This window comes from Amblyraja radiata, chromosome 15 (genome assembly GCF_010909765.2).
Source record: "Amblyraja radiata isolate CabotCenter1 chromosome 15, sAmbRad1.1.pri, whole genome shotgun sequence".
In the NCBI taxonomy this organism is placed as follows: domain Eukaryota; kingdom Metazoa; phylum Chordata; class Chondrichthyes; order Rajiformes; family Rajidae; genus Amblyraja; species Amblyraja radiata.
This window is the reverse complement of record NC_045970.1, coordinates 14,108,621-14,133,078: the sequence shown is the minus strand read 5'-3', so window position 1 is coordinate 14,133,078 and position 24,458 is coordinate 14,108,621. Positions and strand designations below refer to the sequence as shown.

General features: G+C 42.0%; 1 protein-coding gene and 1 long non-coding RNA gene across 3 annotated transcripts in view; one reads left to right on the top strand and one right to left on the bottom strand.

Moving 5' to 3' along the window:
• The first annotated feature begins 1,684 nt into the window (after nucleotides 1-1,684).
• Nucleotides 1,685-24,458, top strand: part of LOC116981035 (dihydropyrimidinase-related protein 2-like) — a 49,845-nt gene continuing 27,071 nt past the window's right edge. Inside the window, exons 1-6 of one of the 2 annotated variants that reach the window (XM_033033655.1) lie at nucleotides 1,685-2,220; nucleotides 13,983-14,071; nucleotides 19,328-19,512; nucleotides 21,944-22,114; nucleotides 23,243-23,304; nucleotides 23,402-23,482. In XM_033033655.1, the coding sequence (XP_032889546.1) occupies nucleotides 1,849-2,220; nucleotides 13,983-14,071; nucleotides 19,328-19,512; nucleotides 21,944-22,114; nucleotides 23,243-23,304; nucleotides 23,402-23,482 (960 nt within the window). In that variant the 5' untranslated portion in view covers nucleotides 1,685-1,848. Of the gene's footprint in view, nucleotides 2,221-3,720; nucleotides 3,950-13,982; nucleotides 14,072-19,327; nucleotides 19,513-21,943; nucleotides 22,115-23,242; nucleotides 23,305-23,401; nucleotides 23,483-24,458 lie in introns of those variants that run through there. The other variant, XM_033033657.1, reaches the window with a different exon arrangement.
• LOC116981039 lies at nucleotides 3,642-24,248 on the bottom strand. Its single transcript, XR_004414144.1, has 3 exons — nucleotides 24,143-24,248; nucleotides 10,760-10,764; nucleotides 3,642-3,653 (listed from the first exon to the last, which is right to left on the bottom strand). It is a non-coding gene; the product is annotated as an uncharacterized LOC116981039 (long non-coding RNA).

Sequence of the window (24,458 nt, the reverse complement as noted above, 5' to 3'; positions counted from 1 at the left end):
AGTCAATTGCCGTATCAGAACCGTTAGTAAGCAGACCGCACAGATTTGTCATCCGCGAAAGAATAAATGATAACATCAAGAAAAATAATATTGGCACAGATGTTGTTGTGATCTGCAAAGCACTTCCTGAAGGTGGGAAATTCGTGGGGCAAGAGATGGGAGCATTTGGAATGACTGGATGGTTCTTTCAAAGAACCGTGATAATCATGATTGGATAATCATTGCCCCTTTCCATGCTACCATAAGAAGCAAATAAACGGCAGAAGTTCATAAAGCCTCCGGTTTATGGGAACAGCGTTGTTGTCACTGAGGCCAGACACAATTCAATGATAATGAAAAAGCCTTAGCACTGTACAGTCGTGTAGTTAGTACAGTTACTGGTAAGGAATAGTGAAAACAGTGATTGAAATTAACAGTATATTTTCGGAATGAGCTGGTACGGAACTACGAAAGCGCGACGAGACACAATGCCAACGTTAAAAGGCAGGAGGATGTATGCAAAATATGCATACATCAATATTCACTAGCTACTGGGGAGATCGGGCTTAAGCGTGCGGTTCTGATGAATCGATCAAGAACCACGGGACAGGATTCATCGACCACCGACCCGCTGTAAGGGTAAATGAGTGGAACTGAAGGTACCACTGATCAAATAATTCCTTGATGTAACTCTGGAGAATTCCTTCCAGCAAACCGAAACAACTAATGCAACATTAAGAAAAAAATTGTTGGCAGAGGCGATCCTAAGTAAACTCAGTAAAAAAAATAATTGTTTTATGCTGGCGTTATTTCGATTTTTCTTCCCATTTCTCGATTATAGTTTTGCTGCTCTTGTCTCGGAGGAGGCAGCGTTCAAACTGACCTTTATTTCCAGATGCCAACATGTTATAATTGCGGCGCAACAAATTCTCTATCCATAATGAGTTGTTGCATTCATTGTGACCCACAAGAACATAGGATCAGTGCCCGAGCGGTAAAAAGTGATACAAGCGGCTGGAAATAGATACATTACCACCAGGTTACGCACAGTTTGTGTTTCTACTGATTCTTATAAGAGCATGAATACGGAATGAGATTAACGCGCCCACACGCGTTTTTTTTTTTGTTACGTATCCGATAAGCACACAATTTAAAAATCCAATACTTTGTGGCCAGTGGCTTTGGAGATGTTTTTATATGTTTATATTCGAATAGGTTAACCGCTTGCCATTTATTAATTCGCCATGTGGGCAAAAACTCAGAATAAACGGAGCCTTTAGATTTTAGGCTTTAGAGATCTCTGAATATTGCTGGTTCAAATAGAAACAAGTGTATATTTTGCAGTCACTCTTTTAGGGTAAGATAATCGACAGTGATGAAACCTTTAACTACGCTGAAGATACTGTCGAATCTCCACGTAACACCAATAACGTTAAAGTGAACCACACAGTCGGTTCTGATGCAATTCACCCAAATAACTTTTTGAAGCAACTGCTGTTAGTTGGACAGTTTGGGTGCCATTATATTCATTGAACGATTGTGATCATGCATTTGGGGGTTATGAATACATTTCAAGAACAGTTCTGAAAAAGGCAAGCCGTCATTTCCTGAACGCCTCCCATCAGCACCACCGCTGCTGAACAGCTCCTCTCTTTCTTTGGGGGTCGAGGCGTTTTCCTGATTAAACGCACAAGGTTGGGACGAGGCACACACACACACACATGCGGTAGCTCGTCGCTTCCGGGTCAGCTCTGGTCAGATGTAACTGTAGAGAGAGAGAGAAAGCGAGCCTTCCCTCCACAGTTCACCCCCCCCTGTCCACTCACTCATCTGCCTGCTCCGGCCCCTCTACAGCAGCTGCCACGGACTATGGCAGAACAGCAGCCCGGGGCAACCCAGGACGGACATCTACTACCAGTGTATTTAGCCAAGCTGGGCACCAGCAGTCCCAAGCCCCGCCAGAAGTATGGAGGCTTGTTCTGCAACGTGGAGGGAGCTTATGAAAATAAAACCATCGACTTCGATTCCTTGAGTGTGGGCAGGCGCAGCGCTCGGAGTATGGGGAGGAAGGACGGCAGCCAGCTTTCCATCGACTCCGACGGGTTGAGTGAGACTGGGAGTGATGTCAGTGAAATGTCCGGCTCCTGTGAGCCTGTGGATCGGGGCGAGCCGGAGGCTGGGCAGCTGGATCAGTCCCCCTCTGCTCAGGGAGAAGACACTCTGCACACCTCTCACACTCAGGTAAAAGTTAGCGCTCTCCTGTACGCGCCAGCATCTCGAATATCTGAGAGCGGCTTTGCATTCGTTTTAACTACTAAACTTGTTTTTTTTTTAATGGACAGCTGGTGGGGGTTGCGGGGTGAAGCATTGTTCAATTGTGCATAACACAGCAAGTTCCCAATGCGGGATGGAGTGTGGATATATCGCCTAGTGAGTGTGGACATGTGGCTTTGTATTAGTGATGCGACGCTCCCTTAGAAAAGCTTTGCTCTCCCACGTGTCATAGCTTTATTTGTAACCACAAAACAAAGTTTCTTCGAGCACTTTTTAGAGGAGTTGGACCTTTCCACGTCTCCATGTTTTGATATTGTTGGAGAAATGACTTGGTCCGATTGACCTGGTACAGAGGGATGAGTTGGGACTGTCGTGGACCACTGCTCTGCTGGACAAGGTACCAGAACGAGGTACTATCCATTTAAACTTTCCCTTGAACTTTGCTGCATTTATGAAGTCAGCCTTCGGGACATTCGATGCTTTGACTGGTTGTTTCGAGTCAATTGTTCCACTTAACCACGTTATACAGTTTTCCGTGTGTGAACGCGTTAAGTTCCACGCCGTGCTGATGTGTTGTGGATATTCAAGACAATAGGAGAATATCTTCACGTGTTTGTTAGCCTGAGTCCCAGCCTGCCTTCCCTCTTAGACCAGCGAACAGACCAAGGTATTATCACAATGAACACCGAGGGGGATTATTGTCGCGGATTATCTGATTAAATCAAATAAACAAAAATAAACCAGGAGGCGAATCATATTTTTTTTTTAAACGGCGGAAGGGTGTTTACTCCAAATAACACGGATTCTGCTTGCTGCTGCTTGATCATTCGAATGGATATCCAGCAGTAGAGAAGGTTCTGTCTTTGATTATACCGGGAATCTTCAACATGGTAAACATGATAGCAAAATCTCACTAAGCCATTGCTCAGTAAATCCTTCCATCCCCTGCGCTGCCCATCCCTATTGCTGCTCTGGAATTCAAACACTAGAATTGCTTTTTTTTTTTTTTTTTTTTAAAGCTTCCTCCACCGAGAACGTAAGGCGAGATAATATGTTGAATAAATATCCATTCTGGAATTATTGTTTTAAATGTAAAAGATGTGTGATTTTTTTTGTTCCCGGCGATAAAGGGCTCGTTTTAAATGCAAGAAGCATCGGCGTTTATTTGCACAGTGGTCGGGATTGTCGGCGATCATTCTTTTTTAAATTATCGTTCAAATTTGGGATGTGATCAATTAAACGCAGAGCTTGCGTGTGGAGAGAGGCCGCTAGCTTGGCCCTCGGTCCTGCCTTCTCTGTCCGGAGGTTGTGTAGTCCCGCTCGGGGCGGTGGCGCTGGTGAATACGGGGAGGAAGCAGGGAGCTGGAAAATGCTAATAAGGCAGATGGTCTGTGAGCTCGCTAGAGGGGGAGGGAATGGGAGCGAGGGAGAGAGAGAGAGGAAGTTGCAGGGAGGGCGGGAGGGGGGGTGTCGAGGCGGTGCCAGTCTGCGCTGCGAACCTCGTCTAGTCTGCACAATCACCATTTTCAGCACCACCAAAGACGAGAGAGACCAGAAAGCCGCTCTGCAGAACAAAAAAAAAACCCACCCGCACCGCGCAGAGCTCCTCGTCTTCCGTTGCCCTGCATTATAGCAAAGGTCCGAGTCCAGAGACATGCTGTCCTACCAAGGCAAGAAGAACATCCCGCGGATCACGGTAAGCGTTGGAAGCGTTTAGCAGGGTGACATCCCTGTTCTGCAGCAGGCGGTGGCTGCATTATAACGCTAGTCCCCATGCACCTCTGCGGATTATGTGTGAGCGAGGCGAGGTCTGCACTCCTCGCCCAGTCTCTCGGTGCTTGCTCACCGATCTGGCTGCGGTCGGTGCACACACACACACACATACAAAAAAAAATTATATGTGGTTTTAAAACTCATTTGCCGGTCTGAAAATGGCGACGTTGTAACAACATACAGCGGGCTGGAGATGGAAAATGGGGATTGAAGGAGGACTGTGTTTCACTGCGGCGAAGGGGGTGGGAGCGCCGCTCGCTGCTTCTTATTGGGGAGGAAGCTGAGGTTTGAATGTATTCATGAAAGCGAATGCAGCATCAGGTCCCAGCCAAGGGCGACGGCTGTGATCCGGGGCATAGGCACGAAACAATGGCACCCGGAGCCTGCTTGGAACTGGGTCATTTTTCTCCCAGGTTATCAAAGGATGGTGAACACACATTTACTGCAGAGATCTCTGCATTGAACAGAAATTAACCCCATCCCCGCCACCCCCGGTGTCGTTTTATCCTGCACTATCCGCATCGACCGCATTTATTGTTAAGAAATAGATTGGCAAACGAGAATGAAGCGCTCTTGTCAGATCTGGGCTCGATAAAAAACAGCCTTTTTAAAAAAAAAATATTGCATGTGAATGACATTTCCACGGTGGGGCGAGGAATGAGCTGCAGGCATGCGCGCTCGCTAGCCATTCATCCTTGGCATTTCGCCCTTTGTGCTTTGGTGAGCTGGCTGCAAAACTGGGCGTAGTTGCTGCTGCTTTAAAGAAAAGACAATCTGACCGTGTTTGTCAGTTTCAGAGATGGAGCTGGCCAGGGATGATTGTCCGGTACTGCAACTGAGCAAAATGCAAAGCTCAAAACCTGCGACAAAATTTGTATTTACTTACACCCCATCCTGCGCCGTAGCCTGGATATTCCTATCAACCGCATTTATGTTAAGAAATAGACTGGGAAACGGGGGGGGGGGGGGGGGGGGGGTGAGAGACCAAACCAGAGAATAACATTAACTACCTTGTGCTCTTTTATTTTAATGGCCAATTTCCTCTCCTACAGGGTGGGTGGTGCAGGGTGTAGCGTTATGTTTAAAATGTGTGTGTTGGAAGCACTTGCATTCACACAATGACTTGCACAAAAGAAACATCAGACGATGCTGCAGGTAGGTGGGGTGATGAAGAACATTAGAGCGAGCAGGAGAATGAATGGGGATCTGATGCAAGACTGCAGGGTTTAGGTTTCCAACGTTTTAAGGCATGCGGAAAGATAAAACAAGGCAGAAAATGGGTGTGAATAGATTTGCAGGCTGATAGGCTTTGATGTCTATGCATTTGCATCATTGTTGTAAAGGGAGCCAGATTGTGGAAGAACAGAGGATGTGAATTGAACTGCAGGTTTGGAATGATTGGGGAGACAAGGCTAGGTAAAGCACAGTAAAATAAAATAACACCAATGTTATGGAAAGGATCAGGCAGGAGTTGAAGCCACTGATCAGATCCTGGATGGCAGGGTGAACATTATGGCTCACTCCCATTCCTGTTCATTATATTCCTGTGGGACACCCAGTAATAGGGAGAGGGATGTATAGGAACTGCAGATGCTGGTTTAGGCCGAAGATAAACACAAAAAGCTGGAGTAACTCAGCGGGACAGGCAGCATCTCTGGAGAGAAGGAATAGGTGACGTTTCAGGCCGAGACCCTTCTTCAGACTGAGAGTCTGTGAGATCAGGAATCTTAGAAGAATGGTTTTCTCTCCCAGACTTTTCCCCTGACTCATTCTGAGGAAGGGTCTCGAACCGAACATCACCTATTCCGTTTCTCCAGAGGTGCTGCCCTGACCCGCTGAATTACTCCAGCATTTTGTGTCTATATTAGGGAGGGGAAGATGGCTTTACTCTGAGATGGATGCAAAATTTTAAGCTCATCTCAGGTCCAGAACTATAAGTTAGTGCATCATGCATGGGCAGTGAGAACAGCGATGGAGGATATTGGTAAAGGAGACCGTCTGAAAGGGAAGGACAACTATAGCTCAGGAATTGCACATGTTGAATGGAAAAGGTTCTGACTGTCATCACCTCTCATTTCAAGCAAAAAGTCAGATATGGAGTTGAAGATGTTGGGGGAGAGTGTCTAAGGCTAGTGTCAGGTTTATATCTGGAAACTGATCCCATGTAGGATATTAAGCAGAGAAATGTTTTAGAAGAGAAATTAAAAGAGAAGAGGAATGGATACAGCCTAGAACATGGTGAGCTGTTAGGCGAAAGGGGCAGCGAATAATACTCGGAGACAGGAGAAGAAGCCGATGAAGCAGAATGTGAGCTAAGTTGCAAGAAATAGACCGGAAGCAAATGTGACCTCTTGAGAAAACCATAGATCAGCATGAACTGCTTAATCATTCTGAAGGCCTGAGAGACCTTGTGGAGAACACAAAGGGCAGTGGATTGCAGTTACGTTATAGACACAGATCACAGATATCACAGTAGTTTTGATGGTAGACAAATAATACAGTTCGCCATTAGGTGAGTCTATTACTGTCCAAAGGATGGGTGTGCAGGAGAAATCATCAAAGTTCAAGACTACCAGCACTCGCTTATTGAAATTGGAAGAGGGTGTGACAAGATCTCAACACATTTTTCTGCATCTCCAGATTCATTCACAACATAGCACATATTCATCACTATTCCTCCCCTCCTTTACCTGTGGCTGAAAAGTTGTGCAGGAGGAATTACAGACATCAAACCAACCACAGGAGGTGGCAGCAGTTCCATGATTCTGCTTCTGGGTTTCTGAAGAGATTCCATCCTGCCCCCCAATTATTTTGTTATATAATCCACCACTGCAGACAGAGTTGATTGAACTTGCTGTCCCTTCCCCAACGCCAACATTGTCCATTACTGATCTAAACACCACAGAAACACTGAAAGGTTTGATTTTAATGTCCTAGAGTGATAGCTACTATTTACATTAAAAACTTGGAGTACAGTTGATTTCCAGGTTTGCTATCATTGTAAATCCACGTGTTCACTGCAGAAAACAAACAAGCCATTGCATTTCAGATTGAGTGCAAAGTCAATGACAGAATTAAGCTCTATGTTTTCCAGACAAAAAAACAATTAGCATACCTATGCATAATTATGTTAATAACAAATAGAACACAATAAAATTCCTTTGTTTCATCAAACCATATGTGCTGAGTAATAACTTAAAGGCAGGGTTTAAATGCTCAACATTTAACTGAGCGAGTTACTGTTAGAGATCAGAAATCTTGGAGAAATGGGTTTCTTTCCCAGATTTTTCTGACTTTAATGACAGGACAGGAGCATCCTTTACCATTTTTTCATCATGTTGACAAGAATGTAAAATCAATGCGAGTCAGATTGAGAGGTTGGTTGGCCAATGCTCAGGGAGGCATTCAGCATCTGCTGACAGGTAAGGAATGGAGAAGAGTGAGGGGAATGGAATAAAGATCTCATGAGGATAGGCACTGGAATTAGAAGTGACAGACGTCCAGAAAGGTCAACTTGGTCTAAGAGGAGTAAGGAGTAAGGAAGAAGGACAGAAGAGTTAGATAGACACAAAATCCAGTAGATAGTAGAGTCAGAGTCATACAGAGTGGAAACAGGCCCTTTGGCCTAACTTACCCACGCCACCAACATGCTCCATTTACGCTAGTCCCACCTGCCTGCATTTGGCCCATATCCCAATAAACCTATCCTCTCCACGTACCTGCCTAAATGTTTCTTAAACATAGAAACATAGAAAATAGGTGCAGGAGTAGGCCATTTGGCCCTTCGAGCCTGCACCGCCATTCAATATGATCATGGTTGATCATCCAACTCAGTATCCTGTACCTGCCTTCTCTCCATACCCCCTGATCCCTTTAGCCACAAGGGCCACATCTAACTCCCTCTTAAATATAGCCAATGAACTGGCCTCAACTACCTTCTGTGGCAGCGAATTCCAGAGATTCACCACTCTCTCTGTGAAAAATGATTTTCTCATCTCGGTCCTAAAAGATTTCCCCCTTATCCTTAAACTGTGACCCCTTGTTCTGGACTTCCCCGACATCGGGAACAATCTTCCTGCATCTAGCCTGTCCAACCCCTTAAGAATTTTGTAAGTTTCTATAAGATCCCCCCTCAATCTTCTAAATTCTAGCGAGTACAAGCCGGGTCCATCCAGTCTTTCTTCATATGAAAGTCCTGACATCCCAGGAATCAGTCTGGTGAACCTTCTCTGTACTCCCTCTATGACAAGAATGTCTTTCCTCAGATTAGGAGACCAAAACTGTATGCAATACTCCAGGTGTGGTCTCACCAAGACATTGTACAACTGCAGTAAAACCTCCCTGCTCCTATACTCAAATCCTTTTGCTATGAATGCTAACATACCATTTGCTTTCTTCACTGCCTGCTGCACCTGCATGCCTACTTTCAATGACTAATAGCAGATCAGAAGATTCAAGGAAGATCTTGGAAAACTCAGGGACACATCAGAAAAAGTAGGGGGAATCATAAGGATCTAGAAGTCGAAGAGAGAGGAGTTTGAACAGCTTGAAAGATAAAAACTGTTTTGAATGGAGAAGAATCTGACTGTCATCACCTCTCATTTCAAGCAAAAAGTCAGGTATGGAGTTGAAGATGGTGGGGGAGAGATAAGGCTAGTGCCAGGTTTATATATGGAAACTGATCCCCTGTAGGATATTGAGCAGAGAAATGGTTTGGAAGAGAAATGGAAAGAGAAGAGGAATGGCTGCAGCCTAGAACATGGTGAGCTGTTGGGCGACAGGGGCAGAGAACAATATTCAGAGATGGGAGAAGAAGCCAATGAAGCAGAATGTGAGCTAAGTTGCAAGAAATACACCAGAAGCAAATGTGACCTCTTGAGAAAACCATAGATCAGCATGAACTGCTTAATCATTTTGAAGGCCTGAGAGACCTTGTGGAGAACACAAAGGGCAGTGGATTGCATTTAAGTTATAGACACAGATCACAGATCTCACAGTAGTTTTGACGGTAGGCAAATAATACAGTTCGCTATAAGTAGGTGAGGCCTTTGCTGTCAAGATTCACAGATCGACAAACCTGGACAAGATTGAAACTGTTTGAACAGCTTGAAAGATAAAATTCCCTTAGGAATAGGGAATTAGATCATTAGATTTGGGCTGTGAAGATTGAGGATGTGTCAGACACAGAGGAGAGGGATCAGGATGGAACCAGGAGGGTCAAAGAGTTGAGAGGACTTGGGGAGGAATAGCAACAGGCAGGCTGCATCATCTAGTGGAGGCTTTGAAGCAGATATAATGGATCCAGCAGGTAAGCAGAAAAATAACCACTTCCTTCAAAACACCAGCTTTTCAATTGGCACCAAAAACCTGGCACAAGTTAGAATTAATAATTCTATTCCAGTTAGGATGGATAATACCTGGTCAGCTAAATGGTCAGTTTTCATGTTCTGTGACTATTAAATATGAGGCATGCATCTTTATTACAGTATTTAAATTGCCAACTTTCTTCCTGTGAACAGCTCAGTCCCTCAAACCTCACTTCCCTGAATGACTCATACATTTAACATTTGATCATCTTTCCTGTCCCAGTAGTCCGACACATTCTAGCATGAAAATGTAATGCCTACTGTGTTTTCAGTGTTTGCATTGTCTTATTTAAGACACATTGAAATGTGTATTTCCACCATATATCAATGATTCAGCATCAAAGAAATCTGAACATAAAGCACAGAAAACCTGTAAATCAGGAAGAGAGAAAATAAAAGACAAGGCTGGTAAAATGTTGATTCATTAACATTATCTAGGCCCCCTAAATGGATTGTGAGTCAATTCAATTCCAAATATGGATTTTTTGTAAGTGCCTGATTTGATCTATGGACAACAGTGAATTAACCAACCTTGACCTACAGATGTCCAGGCAAATATTTATCCATCAATAAATATTATTTTAACAAAGGCAGATTAGCTACTTCTTTTGTAAATCGAAGGTAGACACAAAGTTATGGAGTAACTCAGCGGGTGAGGCACCCATTCCTTCTCACTGGAGAGAAGGAATGGGTGACGTTTCGGGTCGAGACCCTTCTTCAGACTGATGTCAGGGGAGTGGGTGGGAGAGAGAAAGAATGTAGTCGGAGACAGTGAGACTAGTGCGAGAACTTGGAAGGGAGAGGGGATGGAGACAGGGAAAGCAAGGGCTATTTGAAGTTAGAATTTCCTACTTCATTACCTGATTGCCATTTCTGGAACTGTGCTGTGCCATGTTTTGCTATATTGAAACACAACTAGATTTTGAAAAAGAAAGGACTTATAGGCCATGAAACATCTTGGACTTCCTGCATCAAAGGAAGCCATTATATTAGCTGAAATCCATTTTCTTATTTCCAGTGGTGCTGGGGCACAACATTTGATATAGTTATTTTGAATGAGGGATAGACTTAGTGGGGGGAGAAAAGCAACTGATTTTCCCATTTCTGATTGGTATCTGATGATACTTGCTGCATTAGTAATTACGCTAGGAAACCAAATGAGAGCCCTTTCTTGTGATGTCTTTTCTCCAACTTACATAAGATAGGAGTAGAATTAGGCTATTCGGCCCATCAAGTCTACTCCGCCATTCAATCATGGCTGACCTATCTCTCCCTCCTAACCCCATTCTCCTACCTTCTCCCCATAACTCCTGACACCCATACTAATCAAGAATCTATCTATCTCTGCCTTAAATATATCTACTGACTTTGCCTCCACAGCCTTCTGTGGCAAAGAATTCCACAGATTCAACACCTCTGACTAAAGAAATTCCTCTTCATTTCCTTCCTAAAAGAATGTCCTTCAATTCTGAGTCTATGACCTCTAGTCCTAGACTCTCCCACTAGTGGAAACATCCTCTCCACGTCCACTCCATCCAAGCCTGTCATTATTCTGTACATCTCAATGAGGTATGTGAGGTTCAACGTTTACATGACACAGTATTTTTTTTATTTTTGGTATGGAGACAGATTAGAAACTAGATTGCTGCTCCTATTGTGGGGCAGTACCATTGTGGATCAGAGGTTGAAACGGATAAATAAAAATAAAATAGTCCATGAGAAAAATAACGAGATGCTGAAATTGTGAAATGAGCACAGGGAAAATATGGAAAGGCTTAGCAGGTCAGGCAACATTTGTAGAAATAAAAGCAGTGTTAAGGTTTCAGGTCAACGACCTTTCATTGGAATTCTGAATTACCTCACTTTGTAATGAAACCCTCCACTCTCAAAGATTACGCTAAATGCTTAATATTGCTATTCTGAGGAAAGAGCATCTGCATTTACCCACCTGTTTTTCTCCATAAGAAAGTTTTAGTTCATACAGGACCTTTCATGCTTTCAGGAAGTCCTTCATATCCAATTAAGTACTTCATTGCTACCAAGTGATATCATGCAGCTGCCAATATGGCAATACCAGACTTCGACAAACAACTTAAGTTGTATGAAAGCAGCATCTCCTAGCTGCCCTAGCTGAAACATTAGGGTCTAGTTATGAGCATACATTAACATCTAACTGATGTTACATTTGGATCATCACACTCAGAAACTGGTCAAGATTAGCTTGATATTCCGTGCATCAACATGAGGTTTCTTTCATTCAGAACAGGGCAGCATTGGAACCTGCAAATAAAAGTCTGTCATTGTCACTCGATTTGAACCCATAACTCAATCTTTGAGGAAGTTATTAATTGAGAGCCCAGGTTCTACCTGAGGAAAATACAAACTATTGGATATAAAGTGGAGGCACCTGGTTGTAAACAAGAATGAAGAGTAGATTCCCCCTTTATGTGGTTCTCTGTCTATGACTTGAAATGGTGCAAGACTATCTGGTGGAGGGATGCCATCCACCTTAACTACATCAGGGATAATTGCCATCCACATCCAGCATTCCTCTTACAGACAGGAGACACATGCTTCTCCTTCTTTGAGGACCTGTGCTTATATAGGCTTTGATTCACAAATGAAGACATCAGAGCTGCAAGCTTTCAACAGACAATAAAATGTCACCATAAGCCATGCACCTCTTCATCACTTTATGCGTTCAGGTGTAACGCTGAATAATGAGCAGTGCAGAGCTGAAAAGTGAAAGCAGCAACTTATAGGTGCTTTACTTGTTTGCTTACGGTGAATAATCCTATACATTGACCCAGATAACCAACAATGTGAAGGTCTCTTGGTACAGATACATTGTCCGATATGCACCATTACACAGTCTACCACATGAAAGAATTATAGATAACTCCATTTTCTGATTGTACAGCACACCTGTAATCATCATTACCACAAAGTGTTTAAACACTTCCTTTCACACATTCTCCCTTAACTTTAAAGCCATATCCTTCTCCCATTACGGGTAAAGCTGAAAAGCACGTTTCTGAGTGCCAGCTGAGTAATTAAACATAATTTGAAACCATAACTTATCACCATTCAATAGTTTCCTCATATTCTGCAAAATATTTACTTTGTATAAATATACTCTGCAAAATAAACAGGGTTATTGTTGAGTGCACTATTGATGTGCAGAAGAAATATATTAGGCAGCAGGATGGACATAACCACCTCTATAATACATTCTGATAGTATTATTGCGTGCTGTGTATATATTCTCTCTGCCAAGAGTCACCATTACAGATATTTAAAGGTATACATCATTAGGATCACTGTGCAAATCTTAGCGACATGGGGAGAGTACAAGAGTAAATCCTTTGCTTGCAACTAGAGAACTCCTTTCTGCTCATCTGCAAGAGATACCTCTTACAGACCTTTGTGGGTTAACCTGCCCAACCTGCATGGATCCTTTCAACTTCAAATCCCCTCAGTCTTCAAAAAAACTCACAAACCTCCTGCTGAAATTTGCTCCCATATTTTGCCAAGAACACAGAATACAATAAGAAGAACTGTAGTGTCAACATATATTGCAGTATCTAGCCGTTATGGATCTGTGGATGCGTCTGGAGTTTGGAATGGCAGCCAGGTTGTGCTTTTTGCAGCATTTCTGCTATTGCTCAGTATGCCACAGCTTGTATATTTTCTAGTATCCTTGTAGGCTTTGGAGTGGGCTGGTGTTAGAGTCTGGAGGAGTTGCCATATTGAATAACAGCTGTTTCATTTCAGTGACACCAATTATGTCACATTGCACCATCTTCCACGCAATCAGGGAAATAGATGAAGCATTTTCAAGGTGACACATCAACTGAGTCTTAACATTCACCGGGTATTTCACTCCAGAACTGTTGTGTTAATTGCAGGAATAACAGTGGCTTTGTCCCATTCACATCACTGATAGCAAGAAGGTACATTGTCAGTACTGTCATGTGTCTGATCTTGAATCAAAGCCCCTTGTTTATTTGGCTAGAACCCATGACATAAATTGGAGGAAATGTAACAACTCTAATGCACATATCCTCTGTCAACAAAGACCATCAATAATGGGTTATAGACTGGAATCAGTACTGCACTCATGGCTCAATGAATATTTACTGGGGGGCTTCTCCATAGAACAGTTCAATTAGTCTTCAGGTATCTACCCAGTTTCCCTTTGAAAGCTCTATTTAACTATGTCACCACTCTTTAGGCTGTGGTTGCTGATCATCACTGCTCTGTTTGTGAAATAAAAATCCAAACACCCCACCCTGTAACTTTTGCCCTTCACCATGTTAATGTGAGTTGTCTTGAGTCATCTCCTAGTGGGAACAACTTCCCTCAGCTTACCCCATCTAAACCCATCATGCTTCTCTATACCTGTCAAACCTTATCTCAACCATCTTTGCTTCTCGGCAAAAATTTTTTTTTTCCTCCAATCTAGTGTTATAATGTTGACCCAAATAATCTGTTATACCTATTTCTCTTGATATTTTCAGAAATCTTACATTGTCCTTGATAGCAATATAGTAAGCACGTTTTAAATGCCCAATTCTTTATCTTTTCCAGAGCGACCGCTTACTTATTAAAGGAGGGAAGATAGTCAATGATGACCAGTCATTTTATGCCGATATTTACCTAGAAGATGGGATTATCAAGTAAGTAAAATCAAATTTCCACCACATTGCATCTATTGATGGATTGTAACTAATTGGGTTGAAATAGAGGCTGTGCTGTACACTGACTCTTCTCAGTTTTGATGAAAGATCATTGACCTGAAATGTTTATTATACTTCTCTCTCCCCACAGAAGCTGTCTTGTTGTACAGATTATTTACAGAATTATCACTTGTCTTTTATTTGGATTTCCAGCCTTTGAAGTTTTTGCTTTTAATTAGGATAAATTATGACACTAATAGTGAAATTTGGATTGCATTGGAGTGCATTTGAAAAGAATCAACAATCTACATTTTTGCTCAGAATGGAAATTGGTCATTAAACTACCCAAGAAAACACAGCTTTTCCTGCTGCCCAGCAAGAGATTTCATTTTCATAGAAATTAAGTAGATGCTCATATTCTCAGGTCAAAATTTACCTATTAATCCATTGTAGACAACATGGGCATTTTAATTGCATAAGTACATGCAAATGAAGCATGGATATCATGAAAGCCAACACCATAGAGTCATAGATTAATACAGTGTGGAACATGCCCTTCAGCCCAACTGGCCCACACCGGCCAACAATGTCCCAGCTACCCCAGTCCCACTTGCCTGCGCTTGGTCCATAACCCTCCAAACCCGTCCTATCCATGTACCTGTCCAACTATTTCTTAAATGATGGGATAGTCTCAGCCTCAACGACCTCCTCTGGCAGCTTGTTCCATACACCCACCACCCTCTGTGTGAAAAAGTTACCTCTCGGATTCCTAATCAATCTTTTCCACTTCACCTTAAACCTATGTCCTCTGGTCCTCGATTTCCCAACTCTGGGTAAAAGACTCTGTGCACCTATCTGATCTATTCCTCTCATGATTTTGTATACCTCTATAAGATCTCCCCTCATCCTCCTGCGCTCCATGGAATAGAGACCCAGCCTACTCAACCTCTCCCTATAGCTCACACACTCTAGTCCTGGCAACATCCTTGTAAATCTTTTCTGAACGCTTTCAAGCTTGACAATAACTTTCCTATTACATGGTGCCCAGAACTGAATACAATATTCTAAATGCGGTCTCACCAACGTCATATACAACTGCAACATGACCTCCCAACTTCTATACTCAATACTCTGACTGATGATGGCCAAAGTGCCAAAAGCCTTTTTGAGCAGCTGTAAAGATTTAACCAGCAATGTCGGGTTTAAGTTATCGGCAATTCATACCAATGCTGAAAGCATTAACAATATAATTTGAGTTTAGCACTGCCTCTCCCCCAGACTTGTGAATGCATGGTGCAGCTGTATTGCTGTGGGATAGCATAATGGAAGACCAGACACTTCCTCAGAACTAACGGTATTTATTCTCTAACATTGCGACACAAATCAGCTACAGATGATTGAAAGCAGAATGATCAAAGTATGTCAAGAAGCCTGGAGACAAATGACTAGCAGCAGTAGAAATGTCTTTGCTTGTATTATTAACTTTTTCTCAGTCTACATAATTGTGGCACGATTTTCTGCATTACAAGTATCCTTCCTGCTCGAGTCTTTAATGGTGCTCGACAAAACAGTTAGAGTTTTGGGTCTCTGCAGTTTAGAACTGCAGTGGTTCAATTCATTTGTGTACTTGTAGGATAAGGATCCTTCTCTTGAAGCTAACAGCGACAAAGGTTGATGTGCTAAAATGTTTGTCTGCGTTGACTTTAACTTGAATGAGCGTCAGATCGGTCTGATGGTTTCCCTGATTTCAACAATGTTGTCATTTCCTCTGTTGTTTGCTTTTGGCACTGGATATCTTTGTGCCAGGAATTGCTTAAGCTGTATTCCAGCAATGCACAATGTACTCTCTGTATAAATTTAGATCTGCCCTGCAGCTCCAAACGACAAGAAGTTTCTGATTTTTGCATTATCTGAGATAGCAGTGTGAGTGTTTGCTATTTCCATTTCCAAAAAGTTGGAAGCAATTTTCTTGAAATGTCACATTTCATAATCATTTGTTTCCAGCAATGCATTCTACTGCCAAAGTCCAATAACCTGGCATCTGATTATTTGGAAATCCCAATGCTTCGGCATTTAGCTCACTCATTATCCCAGATCGTGAACCGAAGTTCCAGAGTGCCAGCAGGATATGTGGCCAGTACCAGGACTGTGGGTTCTAGAGCTGAGATCATTTAGGATCACGGACATGAGTAGATTTGCAGCCAGCACTGGTGTCTGGAGTGCTTGTAAGTTTTGGTCTATTTTGACCAGTCAAAACATGCAAGCTGAAAGGGCTCAGATTCAGATTCAGATTCAAACGTTATTGTCATTGTGCAGTGTACAGTACAGAGACAACGAAATGCAGTTAACATCTCCCTAGAAGAGTGACATAGAATATGAGCAATAAATAAATATATTTACGTGCATACAGTCATAGTAATGCAATTATTTTTTCCTGGTGGAAGGAGTTAAGGTTCATAGGGTTCTATTTCCCTCTTCTTTTCAACTCACCAGATGCACTGGATAACATATTACCATACTGTGTATCATGTAAAGAAAGTGAGATTAAAATGTATTTGGTTATTAAAAGAAGTAACATATGAAATTATGCAAAACCTTCTAGTCCACCGCAAGAACCTGAGACCACCATTTAACAGAGATTTATTGCAGGTACTTGTATCTATGATGTTCCCGACTTAGCTTGCTCATATTTGTTCTCCAACTATTTGGCATACATATCTCAGTACTTCAATTAACAGGCTCGCAACTAGGAGTGCTAAACTACTGGATTGTAAAAGATTCAATGTTTCCATGAAAGTATTTCATCACTCAGGAAGGGTAAATAATGACCTTGATCTGCAAGGCTTTTCCTGAACAACAGCTGCACATAGTCTTTGAATTTTACATTGTTAGATGTTTTTCTTCATCACTGATGCAATGTTTTTGTACTCCATCATTATTAACATTTTTACCTTATAATTGCCTTCCAATAATGAACAAAATATCATTTAGAGTTTTCTTATTTTCAAACAGATGCTGTAATTCCCCACTTTGCTCATCCACTTTATATTTATTGATACTGGAATTAAAGTAACAGTGAAGTGAAGTGAAGTCACCTTGAAAATCTAGCCTGGAAGGATGTTGTACTGAAATTTCCTCCGCTATGTTTACCAAAGTGAAGATTGTCACATTTAAGCACCTTGCATTGATCCGAATTAAACTTCATCTGCTTTTGCTCAGCCCAATGGCTCATTTGATCACAGTCCCATTGTCGTCTTGAAGTAACCTTCTTCACTATCCACTATATCACCAATTTTGTGCTCATATGCAAAGTTAGTAAACAGATCATTTACATTCATATCTCAAGTGTCAACATAAACAACAAACAACCATGGACCCAGAACGCCGCTCATTACAGGCCACCAGTCTGAAAAACAACCCTCTACCATCACGGATAGACACAAAATAATGGAACAACTCAGTGGGTCGGACAACATCTCTGGAGAAAATTGATAGGTGGTGTTTCGAGTTGGGTCCCATCTTCAAACTCTGAAGTTTCTCAATACAAAATGTAATTGATCCATTTTCTCCAGAGATGCTGCCCGACCAGTTGGAGTTACTCCAGCATTTTATGTCTACCTATGGAATAAACCCGCATTTGCAGTTTATTTTTATTACCTCTACCATCACCCTCTATCTTCTACCTTCAAGCCCATTTTGTAACCAGTTGGCTAGATCGCACTGGATCTTATATAATCTGAACTTCCAGGCCCACCTTCCATGTAGTACCTTGCCAAAGGCATTGCTAAAGTCCATGTAGACATTGTCTACAATACAATACCATTTATTGTCATTTGAGCCTCAGTGAGGCTCAAACAAAATTTTGTTTCCACAGCCATACAAACAAAGACAATTTCCTACAGACATACACGCAATTTAATTCACACAAACATCCATCACAGTGAACCCACTGTGATGGAAGGCAAAGTCTTTTCTCTGCTGCAAAGTCTACTGCACTATTCTCATTCTCATCAATCTTCTTCTCGTCTCTTCAAAAATGTTTTAAAACCTCCCATTTACCAGAAGTACCTTTATCTGCAAACCTCCTCTCCCAATTAACTTCTGAAAGTTTATGGCGAATACCATCAGAATTGGCCTTGCCCAGTTTTGGGACCTCAACTTTTGGACCAGTCTTATCCATTCCACAATTATTTGAAAATTAATGGAATTATGGTCACCAATTCCAAAGTGCTCCCCTATTAACACTTCAATCAGCCAGCCTCTTATTTCCCAAGAGGTTGAACTTTGTCCCTTCTCTAATAAGGCAATAATTGAGAACATTTGTCTGAATACAATTAACAAATTCCACCCCATCCAAGCCCTTACCATTGCATGGTAGTCCTATATTTTCAATATTTGGAAAGCTTAAATTCCCCACTATTACACCCCTTTTATTCTTGCAGCATCTGTGATTTCCCTACTCCTTGTTGTTCTATCTGAGGGGTAATTTTTTACACAAACGTTAGGTGTTATTTAGAATGAGCTGTTGGAGGAGATGCTGGAGACAGGAATAGTCATGACATTTAGGAGGCAAGCACTTGCATAACTAAGGCTTAGCGGGACATGGAATGAATGTGGACAGGCTGGATTAGCATAGATAGACATGATGGTCGGCATAGACACTGTAGACTGGAGGTACTGTTTTCATGCTGCACAACTGACTCCATGATTGTAACCAACTGTAATTGAAGCAATTTTTACGACGATGAACAAATGCCAACTGGCTTCTGACTATGACATGTCACATAATTTAATGATGGAAGGATTACATTATTACTAGGAAAACACTTAACTGGTTTCTATTTTTAGTTCCCTAATTTATACAGTCATAGTCTACTTCCACTGTGCAAGTGACAAGGTCAATATGGGCAGAGCTAATAATTGTAAGAAGTCTTTCATGAGTTCATGCAAAACATAATATAAATTGCCACTATTTTCAACACTAAAGCTTTACAAAGAAAACATGCTAAACTTTAGGAAACAAAAGGATATCGAAGAGACCAAAACGGAGAAAGAAGAATAGACAACTAAAAATTATCTTTAAATAATGGAGCGGAAATTTAGATATTTAATTGAAAGAAACAGTCAAACTATAAAGACCTGTTGTTGAAAAGCTAGCGTTATGTAACATCTATGGACAAGGCATGCTTTGTGTATATATTACTATTTCCAACATTACCTCACAACAGTCTAACATATCCTGTGATGTCTTCTCAGGCAACTTGGAGATAACCTCATTGTTCCTGGAGGTGTCAAGATAATTGAAGCCAATGGACAGATGGTCATACCTGGTGGAATTGATGTCCACACTCACCTGCAGATGCCATGCATGGGCATGAACAGTGCTGATGACTTCTATCAAGGAACCAAAGCGGCACTGGCAGGAGGAACCACTATGATAAGTAAGAAATGCGTGTTCTGTTTCCCTTATTTCAGATCCAGAAATAAGTTAAAATTAACCAATTTATGTAAACTTACGGCACTTTAAATAATTCAATGTAAGGGTCATATTATTAAATTCACTGATGTGAATTCGCTCAAGTGATATGAGAAATAACAGCAATACCCAGTAAAGACATATGTTTCTGCATATGGAGAAACATTTGTCTTTACTGGGTATTTCTGTTATTTCTCATATCACTTGAGTTAATTCACATCAGCGAATTTAATAATATGACCCTTACATTGTATGTATATATATATATATATATATATATATATATATATATATATATATATATATATATATATATATATATATATATACTAAACCAAGTGCAGACCCGTTGGGTCTGCTCCCCCACCGCAGCCGTTCCCTACCCGTAGCCCCCACGGGAGACGTGGTCCTCCAACTCAAGCGGCTCAGGAATCAGCAGTGCGGCTGTTTTTAAATGGTGTCTTTGAGGCGAGATGCGGGCGCCAGCAGCCGTTATGGTCGCTGGCCAGCAAGAGGCGACAAAATGAGTGAGTGGGGGGGGGGGGGAAGGATTTTATTAAAAATGTACATAAACACGACAAAATTTAATGAGTGGATACTTGGAATGAAAAGTGAAATCTCTACCGAAATGGAAAAAATCAGGGTGTTTGTGGGTCGGGTGTTGGCGTAGCAACGAATCAAAGGCTGGCAGCCACAAGTCAGAAACACACACAGCTACACAGCCAGACACACACTGAGTTTTAATATTATATAGATATGTATATATACTAGACCAAGTGGGACCCGTTGGGTCCCGTCCCCTCAACGTGCAGTTGCGGGGTGGGGGTAGCCTTTGGCTTCACACACACACTAACCCACCCCTTGATATTATATTAATATTATTCATTCGCTCCTTTTACCCCATCTCCCGCCCTATTCACTCATGCATAAACCCCAACTGCGCAGGCACGTCTAGAGGGAGGAGGGGGGTTAGAGAGGGAGAGGGAGGGGGTAGTGATTGAGGGGTGGGGGGAACGCTGCATCACAGGGGAGGGCTGGTTCCCGAATGCAATACTCCACCAGTGAGGGGGGGCAGAGAGGGAGGGGGGGCAGAGAGGGAGGGGGTAGAGAGGGAGGGAGTAGAGAGGGAGTGTGATGGAGAGGGGGCAGAGGGAGGGTAAGGGGGTAATGACCATTGTGAAGGTTCTGGTGCTCGTGAGCGCTCGTGACATCGGAAGCGTTCGTGAGCCCTCGGAAGCGCTCGGGAGCTCAGTAGAGAGCCCACTTGCTCGTTCTTTCTGCATCTTTTGAAGAACGGGGTGGGGAGGGGTTGTGGGAGGGGGAGGGGGTGACGTCTCTCGCTGCGAATGGAACATCGCGCAGCAGGCCGCGAGGAGAAAGTTCTGGAAAAGCAAGCCGGGAAGTTCGTGAGTGCTCCTGAGCGCTCGTGACCTCAGAAGCCCTCAGAGTTTATTTGTATTTTTTGAACATTTTCATAATTAACTCGAGAAATAATGCATCAAATTCTCAGATAAGGCGATTTTTGTCATCATGGCGTAAATCTCTATCGGAATATGTAAACAATTCACCATTAGCGTGTCGTATTTTCGAGGAGATGTGAAACGCATACGAACATCACACACACACACGCACGCACACACACACACACACACACACACACACACACACACACACACACACACACACACACACACACACACACATAAATACACATCCAAGGTCAGACTTTTAATATTATAAGATATATATCAGCAATTAAGGATGGAATAGTTCAGTTATGATAAACTGATGAGCTGCCTTCTGGCTGACATAGATACCCTTAAGTACATTGTTGAATTCTCTTGCTCACAAATGTTTTCCTAATTCCAGACAAAAAAACAATGTTATCACGCCATTAATAACCAAAGAGTGGGCAAGGTAGATACACTGTCAAATTAGCATTGTCACTCCAGCAGCTGTGATCATTACACTAAGTTGAGTGCTTGCCTTTTTTACGAGCTTTGCCTTTTCAATCTGATGGCCTGTGGAGCACAAAGCCACTTATTATTTCCAAACAGCCCCTTTTCAACATGCACATTAGGATCATTTTACAGGAGACCTGGTCACAGTGTACGCTTGCATGCCAGTGATAAAATTCACAGAGTAGACTCACCCAAATTTTAACTACCTCTTTGCACAACACATGGGCTGGGTGGCCAAACGTTAACCACAGTATGGATTTCCACTTGGAACAGCCAATCCCAATTTCCATGACAATATAGCTCTTACGTTGGAATGCTCGGCATTGAAAGGAAGAGGGTAAAAAGGGAAACTTGCGAATGTGAAAGGTTTTATAAACGCCGGAATGGATGTCTAAATTAACCGCATACATAATTTGTCTTTGTTGTACATCATAGTGGATCATGTCCTTTCCGAACCCGAACCTGGATTTAGCCTTATCTCTGCCTACGAACAATGGAGAGAATGGGCTGACAGCAAGTGCTGTTGCGACTATTCTTTACATGTCGATATTACACGTTGGCACGAAGGCCTGCGCGAAGAGATGGAAACTTTGGTCAAAGACAAAGGTAAGTTGTAAAATTTTAAGTGGCTTCGAGGGTGGAGATCGATCGATCTGTTGTCCATCAGATGTCCTCGACATTTGACTTCTTACAAGACACACCTCCAAGGTGAAGTTCACGATCTGATAGTGTGTGGAGCACTTACTATTTCTAAACAGCCACTGTTATTGTGGTAAATAAAAGCAACATAATTATGTTTTAATTTGTTGTGGTGACAACTGTGTATACCATGACAGTTAATCTAGACTCTAATCCCTTTAGTGATAAACGCATGCAGGGAAGAAATATACCACGTGACTACATTGTGCTCTAGTTAGTTCTGAAAAGGACCAGCTCGATTTTCCATCCATCTCCACCCATTGGGGCTATTTTACCCCCCACCCATATTTTGATATTCGTTTGAATTTAATAGCTCATGTGGCAAAAAATTTTTTTTTAAATGCCTATTGACCTGCTACATTGAAAATACATAAATGAAATTATTAGAGGCAGAATTCTAAGAATATCTAAGCATGATTATGGCCTTCTTGACTAATGGTACATAGACACTAAATGCTGGAGTAACTCAGCGGGAGAGACGGAATGGGTGACGTTTCGTGTCGAGACCCTTCCTCAGACGGTACATTTGTTAGAGCTGTTCCTTTAACGTTTGCAGAACTCTAACAGAAGCATAGAGTGACGTGATGGTGATGCTAGTAGCAGAGTGGGCCAGCAGATGCAGCAAGCTGCTATCCCCCAGCTCATGTGTAGCACCACACATATATCTTGCCAATGAGAAAAAAGGAAAATAACACGTGGTGGAAATTTTAATTATTCATGAAGTGTTCCACGATTCTAAAGCATCAATATTTATCAGATCCTTTGTACAAGGCTGTTTATGGCCCTATGTTTGAGGACACGTCATTCCTTTGGGAGACATGTTTCTTTAAAACTTTTGTTGATACTCTTTGGTGAATCCCAATACTTTGCCCTGTGGCCTGCACACAACTTTTAGATGAAAGTAAACTGAATTAGCTGAAGCACCGTTGTTAAAAGTTTTAAGATACATTTTCGGTATGAACTGTTGCAGAAGGGCCAGTTGAGCTTGCAGCACTTGGCACAATATTTATTTATTTTTCTGTTTTGGTTAACTAGGTGTGAACTCCTTTCTTGTGTTCATGGCATACAAGGACAAATATCAGTGCAATGACGCGCAGGTAATAATCATGGATAATGGATAACATTCGCTTCTACTTGTCTAACTATACTTCCTGAAGCACAGATGTTAATAATGTGCCCTTTTCCCACTGGCAGATATATGACATCTTCAGCATCATCCGAGAACTGGGTGCTATAGCACAGGTGCATGCTGAGAATGGAGACATCATTCAGGAGGTAACATTTGGCTTTGATAATGTGTCTGAAGCTGAGCTATTTGAAGATGGTGAAAGTGGCACATGCAGTTTTCATAACTCAAGGAAATAAATGCTATTTCAATCTACACCGTAATTTTATTTTTTATTTTATTTAACCTTTATTTAACCAGAAGTCTCATTGAGATTAAAAATCTCTTTTACAAGAGAGTCCTGGCCAAGACAGGCAGCAGCACAGTTCCACAGTTACAGACAATAATTTAAAAAAAACAACAGAGAACATATAAATAGAGTCACAGTCAGAACATCATCAAACAAAGCATGTACAGACAGAAGAGCCCGCTTCAACATCATTAAGAAGGGATTTAAATCTGTTTATAGAAACCAGCTCCTTAATAATATAATTGTAATATAACTATGGCCTAATTTATTTTACCCTATCCCCCTCCCCAACTTCCCAGCCCCAAACATACATTATTAGACATCAGTAAAACCACATGCTCTCGTGGTTTGGTTTTAGTGTGTGACAATATAGACTAGAAAAGATCAAAATGGCCTTATATCACCGCACTATGTCACCATGTTTCCATTCGTGGGAGAGTCCAGCCTCAGAATTAAAGGGCTTTCTTTTAGGAAGGAGATGAGGTGAATTATTTTTAGACAGAGGGTGGTAATTCTTCACCACAAAAGGCTGTAGAGGACGTCAATGGATATTTTAAAGGCAGAGATAGATAGATTCTTGATTAGTACAGGTGTCAGTGGTTATATGGAGAGGGCAGGAGAATGGGGTTAGGAGGGAGAGATAGATCTGCCGTGATTGAATGGCGGAGTAGACCTGATGAGCCGAATGGCCTAATTCTACTATTTCTTATGACCTGGTGACCACAAACAAGATGCATCCCATTGGAAAAAGGAAGACATGATCAGGAAAGCAACTTCTTCCTGCTGGTTTGCCTGAGTCACTGTCCAAAAATCTGTTCAAGGATAATGAGGAGCTG